General features: G+C 33.6%; 1 protein-coding gene across 5 annotated transcripts in view; it reads left to right on the plus strand.

The window, feature by feature from the left end:
* The window catches only part of LOC111050274 (unconventional myosin IC), a 79,759-nt gene that overhangs the window by 57,792 nt on the left and 6,577 nt on the right, over positions 1-15,390 (plus strand). For all 5 annotated transcript variants that reach the window (XM_022336570.2, XM_039437084.1, XM_039437085.1 and 2 more), the window contains 5 exons: positions 769-938; positions 1,864-2,146; positions 3,993-4,141; positions 6,743-6,980; positions 8,711-8,941. In XM_022336570.2, the coding sequence (XP_022192262.2) occupies positions 769-938; positions 1,864-2,146; positions 3,993-4,141; positions 6,743-6,980; positions 8,711-8,941 (1,071 nt within the window). The remainder of the gene's footprint in view (positions 1-768; positions 939-1,863; positions 2,147-3,992; positions 4,142-6,742; positions 6,981-8,710; positions 8,942-15,390) is intronic.

Here is a 15,390-nt window from a genome sequence, read left to right on the forward strand (position 1 = left end):
TTCAGTTATGTGGATAAATTGAGTTATAGTAATTTATGTTGTAATTTCCTGAGTCTCACTTCTGAATGGCTCAATTTCTGAGTGTTTGTTTTAACAATTTTTATGTCGAAATAATGACAAGAGGTTCTCAGCTATTGAAAAGGACGACTCAATTTTCATACATTAATTCAGGCTGACTATTCTTATGCTTGCCACATCTAATAAATATATGAATAATACTATGAAAAGTTCTCATTTTTTCAGCTCTAGGGCCTAAACTGATCTACTATATGTTTAATATACATTCTCTTTCTCTCATGAATGACTTCTGTGTGTTCCTCAAGATGAAAGTACATTTTCTCAATTCAAGAAAATCTTAAAGATTTATTCTCCCTCTCATAAATTATTTCTGTATGTTCCTCAAATAAAAGTACATTTCCTCAATCAAAGAAAATCTAAAAGATCTATAAACAGAAAATTTGTTGTAAATACAGTAACACTTATCAGTAGTGTAAAATTTATCAGAAAAGTCAGACAGTGTCGTTGCTTTCTTATTATTCTATCTCCTATTCAAGTGACACTCCTTTCACCCCTACGTTTTCAGAATAGTGTATTCCAAGCAGGATTCCAAATTCTGCTCTTTTTTGCTTCTACTAATTTTTTCTAGGAATAACTATCATTTTTGAAAAAATAGAAAAACTAATCCTCTTGTTTATAAAAGTATATTCTTAAATGAACAGAATGTTAACTACAAATGTTTGTTTTCATAAAGTATTTTTCTTTTTTCAGTTTTGAACAGTTCTGCATCAATTACTGCAATGAGAAGCTGCAGCAAGTGTTCATTGAACTGACACTGAAATCAGAGCAGGAAGAGTATTTGAAGGAAGGCATCGAATGGGAGCCCGTGCAATATTTCAACAATAAAGTCATTTGCAACCTCATCGAGGAGAAGTATAAAGGTATTTCAAAGATGAATAAATATAAATGTTATAGTAAAACAGTAAATATTAACAAAACAAATTATTCAGTAGCTTTTTTTCATAATTTCATGTCCAGCTAAAATTATCATACAAAAACCTTATCACATCATTCAAATTCATCACCTTTATTTCACTTTTTAAACGTCACTAATGTCTCCTGTATCTTATTTTTAAAGCCTTGATCCTACTCCAGGTTTACTGGATCAAGTAATATATTATGTCAATTCAATAAATCAAATAAATATTATTTTAATTTACATCAGATGCAATCATTATAATCTGTGAATGTCCCCCCATAAAGACATATTATTTGGGTATGGGGATTTTTTTTTATTGTGGATGATGCCCACGTAATCTTTTTGCCTGTGCGGGGGTAATGGAAAGTGGTGGGTGATTTGATGAGATGATCAAACGTCCATGCATCCGGCGGGATTAGAACCCACCAACCAGGCGGTGCTAGAGCAGACTGAAGTTTGTAACGCTCCAGACCACTAGATCAACCCGGCTAACTACATTTGATTTTTCTTCTTTATATTTTCTTCTTTATACAATGCTATCACCGTAAAACCTTTTCTGTAATACTTAACATTCAGCTCTTTATTCATTTTCATTTCTGAAAGTTCTGAACCGCTTCTTTGCTGATTACTCTTATTAATGGTATTCTTGTAGTGCGTCATCTGTAGCTATAAAGTTGTCAGTTCACTTTAGGTTTGATTCTCAGTACTGTTTTGTATAGTGTTACATTTTACAAGACAGCACTGTGTATCTTCGACTCCAATTAGTGTGTATATATTTTTCTTTATATATGCTAACTCCGTAACACCTTTCCCGTAATACTTGGCATCCAGTTTCTGAACCTCTTCTCTACTGATTATTCTTAATTAGTGTGTAACTTTGATCTCAGGCATAATCTCTTTGCTGGACGAGGAATGCCTGCGACCCGGCGAGCCGACCGACCTGAGCCTACTGACCAAGCTGAACGACCAGCTGAACTGCCACGACCACTTCACGGGCCACCGCAAGGCCGACAAGAATGTGCGCAAGACCATGGGTCGCGACCAGTTCATACTGGTGCACTACGCCGGCGAGGTCACCTACAACATTTCCGGCTTCATTGAGAAGAACAACGACCTCCTGTTCAGGGACCTCAGGGAGGTGATGGGCACTACGCACAATTCGATTACGAGGTGCGTTTCAGAAGTATTTCCAACTAGCAGGAAACCCGTGCTCTGGAAGGGTCCTGTATGCCTACACTGAATCACTTCTATATTGAACAATGACTTATATAAAGTCTTAAGCCTATACGTGGATGCAGATATTCCAATCCAGAATATGCTATCTTGTAATAGTATCTTAAGTCACAAGGACGGGAAGGGCCCTTTTGCAGGCGAGAATGATGTTTCTAGTCGAGGCATTAGCCGAGACTAGAATTTCATTTGAGCACTGCAAAAGACATTCACGTTCAAGTAACTTACACTATTTTTTGTCTTAATAATCCAGAAAAGAATAATCATTGAGAAAATGAAAACATTACCTGCTTGCATTCATGCATTCATGCATTCTATAAACATAACCTAGTTTACAAGTTTCGAATCAAGAATTTCTTGACTGTTGTTGACAAAATTTCCACCTGGAGCGCTAAAAGGCGGTTTTTGTACCAGTTTTGTTTGCTGTTCCAAATTCAGAACTAGGAAACATACTCGACTGTAAAGAAAACATATGATTTTATTACAGTACAGTATGCTGTAATGAGAATCATATGTTTATTTGTTCTACAATCAGCTGTTTACCGGCTTTATTTCATGGATGTAAAACAGCTGGAATTGAATGACTATGACAAAAAATTCTTTTTGTCATACTTACTCAATTGCAGCTGTTCCATGCATTAAATCAAGCCGGTAAACAGCTGTTTGCAGAACAAGAAAACATGTGATTTTCATTACAGCATACTATACTGTAAAGAGATCATATGTTCTCTTTACAGTCGAGTATGTTAGGACTCTACTGAGTCCTAATAACATCTGAGTAATTAATATACCAACTCAAATAATTAAAGAGCTCATTTAAGGAGTTTCAAGTTATAAGAACTCATCTGAAATCTTATAATTAATTTAGACCTTTATTATTTTATTTGAGCTCGAAGGGTCTGTCTGTTATGAACAAGGCGTTACGGGCTAGGTCATGTTTATAGAATGCAGTAGCTCGAGCAGCAGCAGGTAATGGTTTGTTTCTCGGCAATATTATTCTTTCTCAGATAAGTATGACAAAAAATATTGTACGTAACTTGTACGGTAACGTATTTACCGCATTCGTATGATAATTCTGCCCTCAACTACGTTTCGGGCAAAAACAATCATACTTATGCGGAAAATTATCGTTACCAGACTTGTTACGTAAAGTACTATTACAAGAAGCAATACGGTTAAATATAATTCTCCAATGGCTGCATGGATTACGCTTAGCTGACTTAGCTGACAGTTGAATAATTTATCACAATCACATTAGTGTACATCACCGCTAAACCATCAACGTACAATCTTTACTTTTATTAGATCTCAGCTGGTCCCCTAACATTATATCATAATATGATATTGTACTTTAAGGGAATGTGTTTAAGGTCTTTAGAAAGTAGGAACATTGCTCAAGTCTGTGTTCCTATTTACAGACTTATTATGTCAAATTCAGCAAGCATTAGACCCAATTTCTTTTACGCCAAGTAATGTTGTAGATTTCCAATTATTTCAACACCTCGATTGTTGTAGGAGTAATGAAATTAATGCTTTAGAGCCATATTTATTCACGATTCGACTTGGATTGTGACTACTTAACTTAGTTGTATTGTAATCATACACTACTAAAATCGCATTGGTTGCTAGTATTAGTTTTCACTTCCCATTTATTTATAAGATCGATCTTGAAAATTACTCATGAATAGCTCTTATCGTTGAATCTATTCTATTGTATCGCAGATGATATTATTTTCTATTTTGGAAAAATAAGATTCAATTCTATTTTTATTTATTATTTTCATAGATCCGTGTTCCCAGCCAGCTCAAGTCGTAGGAGGCCGGAAACAGCCGCCACCCAGTTTAAGGCCAGTCTCAATCAGCTGATGGCCATTCTCATGAACAAGGAGCCCTCCTACATCCGGTGCATCAAGCCTAATGACTTCAAGATGCCAGGTGAGCATCAACTTCCTAAAGCCGGTATTATACTGTCAAATGTTTTAATTTTGTATATAGAAACGATAATCATATTTTAAACACCTATCCTTTTTTAAGAATAGTACAGGAACATTGGTTTGCTAAGAAATTGGTCAGTAAATTATGAATTTTTTGTGACACCAGTGTAATCTGAAAGAGAAAAAATCAACTTTAAGAAAGAATATTTAGAAGATGCGAGGTTACTTTAAGTTACCCACAGATGTGCTCAGCTCGATTTATATTGCTTGGTACAATTGAAGACAAATTGTTTATTTGATACTTATTTGGAACAACGTTTTCCTTAATTTTCCCAATATTCAATTCTCTTTAATCCGATTGTAGACATGCACCATTTATTACCTAGCAAACCTATGTTTTTTTCATTAACTATCAAATGTATCGACTCTCAAGTCACTTGTTTCATCTTTTGTGAAATTTTCTTCAGAAAACCTGATTTTCAATTAAATTTTAGTTGCTAGATAGGCAAATCAAGGAAATATATTCCCCTACTTTGAGTCTAGATCTTTTTTGTGAATTGTGATTGAATCGATCTTTCAATTATGAGAAACAAATAATTTAAAGAAAGATTTATGAATGAATCAGATTTTGTTAATTCCAAAAGTTATTTAAAAACAACATTTTTTCTTATATTGTTACAAATTATTTTCATTTGAAAACATTTTTTCATTTTTCTTATGAAAATCATTCGTGGAATTGGCAAAAGCTGTTTTATTTATTTATCGTGGAATTGAAATGTTTGCCATGATATCTGAATCAAGTATACATTTGAAATAAATTTACGGTGCTCAATAATTATTGTAAGACTTTAATGAATACTTGTGGAAGTTTGGATTTTGGAAATACGTGTTAACATGAAGTTTATTGAATGTTGAAATTGAGGATAGTGTGATAAATAGTTTTGGAAAACTTTCAACTGTTCTTTTTATCTACAACAATGGAAATGCTCTCTAGAGAATTTGAAACCTAACAATATTCAAATAGCTTTTAAAAAACAACAAATCATTGTTACATGTAAGAGAAACACTAATTGCAGGAATGTTCAGTAGTTTAGAATAGCTAATGCTGTTTTTTGCTTTGCTTGATTGAAGCTGATACCTGTTAGTGAGCTGGTGACATCATCATCTCGGTTACGTTCAGTTGAGCTTCAGGGAGTGGACTAGGTTTTGTTTCTCAGTTCGAGTTACAGTATTTATTTGAAGTGAAGTACTGAGAGAGTACCCGAGTCCAAGAGTGTGAGGACTGAGTTGATGAATTACTTTACAGATAATATTGTTCTTGTTTCGTTATAATAGTGACGAAAAAATTGATTGAATTCATAAAGTGAGATTGTTTAATAGTTTGCTATTAACACTGTGTTCCACGATTGACAACTAACTAGGTAAATCTATTTATAAAAAAATATATTATTCACTATTCAAACATTCTTGAATCAAAAACGTACACTAAAAACATTCAAATAAATCGACATTCTAGATTTTGAATAAATGTATTAACATTGACAGTTCTCCTCTGTATGTTTAAAAAAAACATTAATGTTTTATAAATTTTAATGGAGAAATATTCAATGGAGTAGTAGCCTATCAATATCTATTCAACCGGCAATAATTATTTTCCTAATGTAATATAAATATATAAATGTAACGGACTCCCCACCATCAAACATTCATACTTATAAACACCAGGTGACCCAGAATTACGGGAACTTTTAAAAACGTCATAAAAAAGTGGGAAGGGCAAAAATGATTTTATCTAAACTAATGTAAAGTTAAAGACTTAGTTCGAATAAAATCATTTTTTCTCTTCACTAATATTTTTTGTCGTTTTTAAAAGTTCCCGATATTCTGGGTCACTTTGTATTTTAAACATACATACAACAAACATTCATATTTATTTTATAAGAAGATGGATCAACTGGGAAGTACTTTCATGATTCATTTGTTCTATAGGCTACTGAATTAAGTTTTTTCAGTTTTTTTTTATTCACAACATGTTTTACAAATGTCTTTACAATGCAAATTATTAGGTAAAACAATATCATGATGGAAAAAAAGAAAAGAACTTCAATAGCTTAACAGCTGTCGTTGAAGTTCAAAATTATATTGTATAATTATTATAATAATATGAACAAGACAGTCACTCAATTTTGATAACTAAAAAAAAGAATAAGTCTTTGTCAATCTCACACAAACAGAAATAGAGTAATAGTAAAAAACAGAATTGGAACTAATGAATGAATTCCATGTAATATTGAGTAGCCTATTCAATATGTGGATAATTTTTAATCGAATTTCACACTTGAAAGCTTTGAGGTCTCCTGAAAATCAATTAATCTCAATATTCATTTACAGTATTTTATTTCTCAATTTCTTGTTTCATTGGTTTTCTCTGAAAACTTCTGTTCAAGGCTACTACCGTAGGTAAGGAAAGTATATATCTTTCACAAAACCATAAAGTAACCCTAATTTCATGATTTCTGAGTTTTGAGGCATCCTGAGCCTAAAAAAAAGTGTTTTTCTGATTTTTAAATATTTAAATTTCTCAATCTGTTGGATTTATTAGGGCAATTCAACGAGGAGATAGTGACTCATCAGGTGAAATACCTGGGACTGATGGAGAATTTGAGAGTGCGTAGGGCCGGCTTCGCTTACCGACGCTGCTACGCCGAATTCCTGCAGCGCTACAAGTGCCTGTCGCCCGCTACCTGGCCGCATCATCCGCCCCACCTCACTGACAAGCACGCAGTGCAGCTGCTTGTCGACCACCTCCAATATGGCCGCGACGACTATCGCATGGGAAAGTGAGTACCACTTCACAAATAACTTAATATTCGAATATCTCTTTTCTGTATAGGGCTACTTTTTATAGAAATAGAAAGAAAAAGAAAAATCTCAGTACCCTTTATGAATTATTTAATCACAACATGTTTCGGACATTGATGTTTAATTAATCACAACATTTTTATTTTTATTTCTATTACTATTGAAATATTATACATAATATTGTATTTATCAATATTATAATATTACAATACTTATTATAATATTGTATTTATCATCGCTTTGAGACGACAGATGTTGCATGAAACAAGACATGAAGACTTGTTAGTCTTTTTATCTACGAAAATATTATGTCAAGCTATGTGACGATTTTTTTATGTATCCAGTGTCTGGCTGTGATTGCCTATTTCCATATTACAAGACTTGATGAAAAAACTGTATCGCTAATTCGCTGTTCAGTGTCTCTTGATTGAATGTTCATTTCAATCATTTCCCAATCATTTTAATGAATTGTGCTTTGTGTATCATTGAATAAATAAATAAATGAATATGTTTCTCATCTCTGTTTATTAAGTTTTGATGACAGTACTATTGATAGAGGGCGCAACGGAACTATTAAACCCTGTCCTCATCACAAAAATCCAAGTTACATCCTTGCATGTTATGGAATATGATGTACAGTAGGCCTATATTGTTTCTTTCATACTTTTTTCGCAGGATGAGATAGAAAAGTTTTCAATATTTTTCAGTGATTTTAATAGTTGGCTTGCTTAAATTATTGTTTGGAACCCTTTTCTCATTCTAATATTACAAAAATCTATACCCTTGCATGTTGCGGCAACTGATTTTTAATGTATTTATCTTCCCTCCCTTCTTCCTCAAGATAATTATGAGAAAATAATTACCAACCATTTTTTACTGTAATGTTTGTAATTTTTGATTCTACTGTATATCATTTTGAAATCATGCAATCTGTGGTAGTAACTATCAAATAAATAATCTTTTTCATAGTATTCTGAGATCTATTATTAATTTATTGATCATATCATACTGTGATGTAATAAGTTGTATTTTTAACTCATAAATAACACATGCAATGAATTTCTCAAGCTGGTGAAGATTCCCACTCACTGACTCGAGCCAGGACCTCCTATATACACTACCGGACCTGAGCCTAGAAAAAAAAGGCCGCCGTATGTGGTGGTCTTATAGAAATTCCTACTCAGAAAATATCACTATTCAGCTGTTAGAGAGCGTCTCAGTTTGTCGAAATCTCAGATCATCTAGTTCCCGTTTAAAATATCAATGCCGGCCACCACATACGGCGGCCATTTTTTTTTTTTTTGTAAATGCAGGTCCGATATATAGGAAGTCCTGCTTGAGCCCTTTCAAATCATATATAATTTTCTAATATCACAAAATTCCTGACTTGGAAAAATGCATGCTTACAAAGGTACAACAAATTCAGTATCTACTATTTTAAAAATTCATTCATCATCAAAGTAATTAGTTTCCTTCAATCAAATACAATTCAGAGTGATTGAATGAATTTATTTATTTGTCAAAAACAAAATACAAAAAAGCTTTACAAAAAATAAATATAAGCTACTGCACTAAACTAAAGTACATACATAAAAATTCAAGAACTACTAATTTACTCAATTAGAGATAATCAGCCTTAATAAATTATTTTCACCCTTCAAACTCCATAGGATAGGAAATAATTTGAAGGTATTTTTTTCAATTGCAGCACAAAAATCTTCATCCGGTACGCGAAGACATTGTTCCAGACGGAAGACGCATTCCAGGCGCGTAAGCATGAACTGGTGACGATGATCCAGAGCCGCTGGAGGGGATTTGTGCAGCGCCGGAAGTACGTCCAGCTGAGAAACGCGGCCATAGTCATTGAGACGTGGACCAGGCGCATGATTGCAAAGCGCCATGCACAGAGGCGGCGCCATGCTGTCAAAGTCATCAGGGCGTAAGTCATTATTTGTCGTTTGTCGTTCAATCCAATCAATTCATTTGATTAGGTGTGATTATTTTTATTCGTATGGGTTTTATTGGCTTTCGGATGTTCTGCCTAGCCGTAATACACTTAATGTCATTTCCTATGTAGCCCACACTTATCACCAGTTTATAGGATATATTGAGTTGAAGCTCTATCACTACAAATTTTCTCTTTCACTTTCACCTCCTGATTTGGATTCTTCATTGTAGAGTCCAAAACGTAAAAAAACAATTTCTAAGATCAAATTAACATTTAAAAAAATAATAATTTTAATTCCGTATTTTAGAACCAAAAATTTCACATTTCAAAGTTTTCCATGATGTATGATTAAATAATTTTGTAATTTTGTGTGTTGTGAATTGAATTAATTGAATAATGTATGTGTTATCGTTGAAATTATTTATTATTTAAGAAATTATATTATATGTCAGGTCTTATTGTAACTAAATAGGTCATAGCATGAAATTATATTATTGATAAAATGGCAGAAATTATTTATAACAATCTCAAACCTAATAAAAATTGTACAAGAGTATTAATTCATTAACGATTTAATTCAACTGAACCACATGGTAATTAAATCTCTTTGGCCAGCCTAAGCCAATCATAGTGCATAGAAATAGCACCAAGAAGGTGATCGTTTGAAAGCAACACATGTTAATCTATTATCAGACACCAACCCTGCCTTATCATTTACGCCAGCACATGTACATTGTATGAGAGAAACTATGTCTATAAGATTAAGCAGTTTTAAGGATTACCTAAATTGAATCATTATTGTAATTAAAGGAATTGTATTCTACTACTTGCCACTGACGTCATGTTTACGTCACAAGCGTTCTACCAATGGCAAATTTTTATGCAAATTATTACATTGAGATTCTGAGAAGCAAGGTCTAGCCTAAAAGCTTAGAGAAAAGAGCAGCACTTCCCTTTTGAAATCCTTACCATGTAGATCTCTTTTTTATAGTTACCAAAGACCTATTTGTGAAAATTTCTTGTTCGATTTTAAATGTTCTATTTGTGAGCCGATATTTTAGGCCAATTTATTTGTTATTCGTAAATTTCTGTTCTCATCAATCGATAAATTTAAAAGCTTAAAGTAAATTATCCCTTAATTAATTCGGTGAAGGAGATATTTAAATTAAAATTCCCCACGTGCTGAAACCGAAGCCTGGACTGCCGCCGATCAAACGATTTTTTGATCTAAAGAAGAAAACCACGACTACCAAGGAATTTCACGTGAGTTATAAGTCATAAGGGGCCCCAATCTACGCTTCGAAAATATTTCAGTGCAGAAAAACATAAATTTTTCTTCGTTAAATTATTGGCCACGCCGACAAGCGCTTTAGCATTTAAGAGTCTAGAATTTATCTATATTGAATTTATAAGAATTTGCAGTTGATTAACTATCCTCCGCTGCCTGAACCACGACCCCGAACATTTTTTTTTAAAATATTTTATAATTCATTTTTTTTCACTATTTTTTCAAAATTGTTCAGTTTTATCAATCGTAAAATTCTGTTGAATCACGCATGGTATCATGCAAGCACAAGAAAATTTTTAACTATTCTGTTAATGCCAAATTATTATCAACCTGTAAATCAAATTCTGAACCTGCACTGTATGATTGCATATTTTATTGTAATATATTTCAGTTTTGTTAATTCGCTTTCTGAGTTCGATTATTTCTTAAGCCTGTCAATTATTGTGTCTGATACGTTCTATATCATCAAGAACCGATCGAATACGATCATTGAAATAATTGAATTGAGCTGGATATTGGAACAGGTCTAAGTGGATGTAGCGAGTGGGGTCAGATCGAGATATTTATTCTTTGTCCTTACCTGCTCATACATCAGCTTTTATCTGTTAACTACCTCGACTTTGGAGCGAATGCATCAATTGTACAGCAGTGGCAGCCATAGATCATATAAATTCCTACAATAGAGCTTAAAACCCGACAAGACTCTGTTCTCGAAATATATTCTGAACGATATTTGGTTCAAATACCGTATTTTAATCCTTCAGAACTTATTAGAGACACAGTCCCGTAAATTATCTACATCGGGATTTCTGCTCGACCTGTATGATTTTGTATGCTCATTCTTCACAGGTAATAATTTTAAGGTATCCGTCTTCAGTGTTTAGCGATCGCTACACTACTTATAAAAATTTCATCACTATACAATTTGTCATTAGAAGAATCAAGGGTGAGCGAGCGTTTAGGCCTCCCGCGATTCCGACAATTGTATTGAATCTTGTAGTGAATCAATCAGTCTGGTGTACACTCAGCGTCCACACACGCAATTACAAAATTTATAGCCGCTACACCATTGACTCAGTACAAGATTCACTCTACATGTGTGAAGCCTTCAAATCACGCTCCACATGATTTGCCGGCCCAACGTGAGGCATTTAAATATAGCACTACATGATTTGGCAAATCTCTCTACATATGTGAAGCCGTTAAAAAACGCACCACATGATTTGGCGCCCAACAGTGATAGGCATTGAAGAGGTGGATAATCGACTACGAAGATTATTTAGTTGCTCAGTATACTATAGCGCTGACAACGGGAAAATTTTTTACATAATATTGTATTTATCAATATTATAATATTACAATACTTATTATAATATTGTATTTATCATCGCTTTGAGACGACAGATGTTGCATGAAACAAGACATGAAGACTTGTTAGTCTTTTTATCTACGAAAATATTATGTCAAGCTATGTGACGATTTTTTTATGTATCCAGTGTCTGGCTGTGATTGCCTATTTCCATATTACAAGACTTGATGAAAAACTGTATCGCTAATTCGCTGTTCAGTGTCTCTTGATTGAATGTTCATTTCAATCATTTCCCAATCATTTTAATGAATTGTGCTTTGTGTATCATTGAATAAATAAATAAATGAATATGTTTCTCATCTCTGTTTATTAAGTTTTGATGACAGTACTATTGATAGAGGGCGCAACGGAACTATTAAACCCTGTCCTCATCACAAAAATCCAAGTTACATCCTTGCATGTTATGGAATATGATGTACAGTAGGCCTATATTGTTTCTTTCATACTTTTTTCGCAGGATGAGATAGAAAAGTTTTCAATATTTTTCAGTGATTTTAATAGTTGGCTTGCTTAAATTATTGTTTGGAACCCTTTTCTCATTCTAATATTACAAAAATCTATACCCTTGCATGTTGCGGCAACTGATTTTTAATGTATTTATCTTCCCTCCCTTCTTCCTCAAGATAATTATGAGAAAATAATTACCAACCATTTTTTACTGTAATGTTTGTAATTTTTGATTCTACTGTATATCATTTTGAAATCATGCAATCTGTGGTAGTAACTATCAAATAAATAATCTTTTTCATAGTATTCTGAGATCTATTATTAATTTATTGATCATATCATACTGTGATGTAATAAGTTGTATTTTTAACTCATAAATAACACATGCAATGAATTTCTCAAGCTGGTGAAGATTCCCACTCACTGACTCGAGCCAGGACCTCCTATATACACTACCGGACCTGAGCCTAGAAAAAAAAGGCCGCCGTATGTGGTGGTCTTATAGAAATTCCTACTCAGAAAATATCACTATTCAGCTGTTAGAGAGCGTCTCAGTTTGTCGAAATCTCAGATCATCTAGTTCCCGTTTAAAATATCAATGCCGGCCACCACATACGGCGGCCATTTTTTTTTTTTTTGTAAATGCAGGTCCGATATATAGGAAGTCCTGCTTGAGCCCTTTCAAATCATATATAATTTTCTAATATCACAAAATTCCTGACTTGGAAAAATGCATGCTTACAAAGGTACAACAAATTCAGTATCTACTATTTTAAAAATTCATTCATCATCAAAGTAATTAGTTTCCTTCAATCAAATACAATTCAGAGTGATTGAATGAATTTATTTATTTGTCAAAAACAAAATACAAAAAAGCTTTACAAAAAATAAATATAAGCTACTGCACTAAACTAAAGTACATACATAAAAATTCAAGAACTACTAATTTACTCAATTAGAGATAATCAGCCTTAATAAATTATTTTCACCCTTCAAACTCCATAGGATAGGAAATAATTTGAAGGTATTTTTTTCAATTGCAGCACAAAAATCTTCATCCGGTACGCGAAGACATTGTTCCAGACGGAAGACGCATTCCAGGCGCGTAAGCATGAACTGGTGACGATGATCCAGAGCCGCTGGAGGGGATTTGTGCAGCGCCGGAAGTACGTCCAGCTGAGAAACGCGGCCATAGTCATTGAGACGTGGACCAGGCGCATGATTGCAAAGCGCCATGCACAGAGGCGGCGCCATGCTGTCAAGTCATCAGGGCGTAAGTCATTATTTGTCGTTTGTCGTTCAATCCAATCAATTCATTTGATTAGGTGTGATTATTTTTATTCGTATGGTTTTTATTGGCTTTCGGATGTTCTGCCTAGCCGTAATACACTTAATGTCATTTCCTATGTAGCCCACACTTATCACCAGTTTATAGGATATATTGAGTTGAAGCTCTATCACTACAAATTTTCTCTTTCACTTTCACCTCCTGATTTGGATTCTTCATTGTAGAGTCCAAAACGTAAAAAAACAATTTCTAAGATCAAATTAACATTTAAAAAAATAATAATTTTAATTCCGTATTTTAGAACCAAAAATTTCACATTTCAAAGTTTTCCATGATGTATGATTAAATAATTTTGTAATTTTGTGTGTTGTGAATTGAATTAATTGAATTGAACTTCTAAATAAGCAAGAATTATTCAAGATTTAAAGTACAACTCTCTAGACAAAGCAATATTATTAGAGTGTGAGTATTAGTAATAAATATTAAACAAAATTAATAAATTGAAGAAATTTTTAACAATAGCCTTTTTTCTATTTTCTGATTATTGTATTTGTTTGTTTCGTGTTTCATCCAATAGAGAAATTATTGAGTAATTACTCATTAGATTGTATGAAACTAATTACAATATTAATCATAAAATCATTACAGTATGAATGATTGATTATCAAATTGTTATTAATTGACACTTCAATCATTGAACCATATTATTATTATTATAAGCGTATGGTTGGATAATGTTGCGTTCCGTAGGAAGTTCCACTTCACCGACATAACCACAATCACCCTCGATGGTAAACTGTGATAGAAGTTATTCTTGATTTTCACATAAATTTTATTTTTAAAAAGTTACTTTTAATTTTTAAAAGCCAAAAACACAAAACACCAAATTCACTAACCCACGTCCGGAAAATATATATTATTTTATTAAAATAATTCAATAAAAATATTGAACCATAGAGGAAACCTCTTAGAAAAATGCAGTCCTTCAGAGTCAATTCTGAAGATCCTGAGTCAATTTTGAGACGTTTTTAGCCCAAAATTGTGAGATACCTAGTATTTTAGTTAATGAGTATTCTGTTATGAATCTTCAAAATTATTTGTCCTAGCTTACTATTGTTCTATCTTATCCACTTGTTGTTTTAGATGTGGCCTAGTATTTCGTAGTTTTATTTAGTTTAGATGTTTTTAATACGCTGTATTTTTATTTTCCTTTCAATATGTTTATCATACTTGTTCGAACTTACTGCCGGCGCACAAGTTGTTATTTGCCGGTAGTACCATAATGTAAATTTATAATATCTGTTTTATTAATTTGTAATTACTTCTCTAGCAAATAAATGAATATGAATTCGAATAGTTAGGAATTATATATTGGTAGTCTATATAAGAGTACCAAAAGTATTGTTTATTGTTTTTGAAGGGACGAATTCAAGGATCCAAAGGTTCAAAGAACCCCACACGTCAACCGAAGCTTATTGTGTTCCCAAGTAGTATGTTAGTTAGGCAAACCAATACCTGTGTCTGTTACAAGAACCAGGAGTTTTTCCCTATACTAACATCCCATTCATTACCTGGTTGCTTGTCGCGATCCAGTGTGATATGCTTGGCAGTCTCTTCAGACTGATTAGTCCTCGTGACCTACGTGAGTTCCACTCCTGGCCTTCTTTGAAGGTCCTTCAGCTCAGGAAGGGGTGGCCAAGTTGCCTCTAGGGCGCCCGACCACCCCTGACTCAGCCTCTTGACCCACATTTGTGCCTGGAGTTTTATCCTTCTCTGGTCTCTTGGGTTTTTCATTTTGCCTCTTCGAAACTTCGCAGGGTCAAAAACCTCTCCCAAGAAGTTTTGCCTAAATAGCCGCCCTTCTTTGAGCAGTGGTGAGATTTGGCCTCTCCACCCACAAAATCGTGACCTACGTGAGTTCCACTCCTGACCTTTTTGTTGGTCCTTCCGCTGAGAGAGGGGACGCCAAACTGCATCTAGGGCGCCCGGCCACCCTCGACTCAGCCTCTTGACTTACATTCGCGCCTCTTGGGTTTTCCTTTTTGCCA

Source organism: Nilaparvata lugens, chromosome 10, assembly GCF_014356525.2.
Source record: "Nilaparvata lugens isolate BPH chromosome 10, ASM1435652v1, whole genome shotgun sequence".
NCBI lineage: Eukaryota > Metazoa > Arthropoda > Insecta > Hemiptera > Delphacidae > Nilaparvata > Nilaparvata lugens.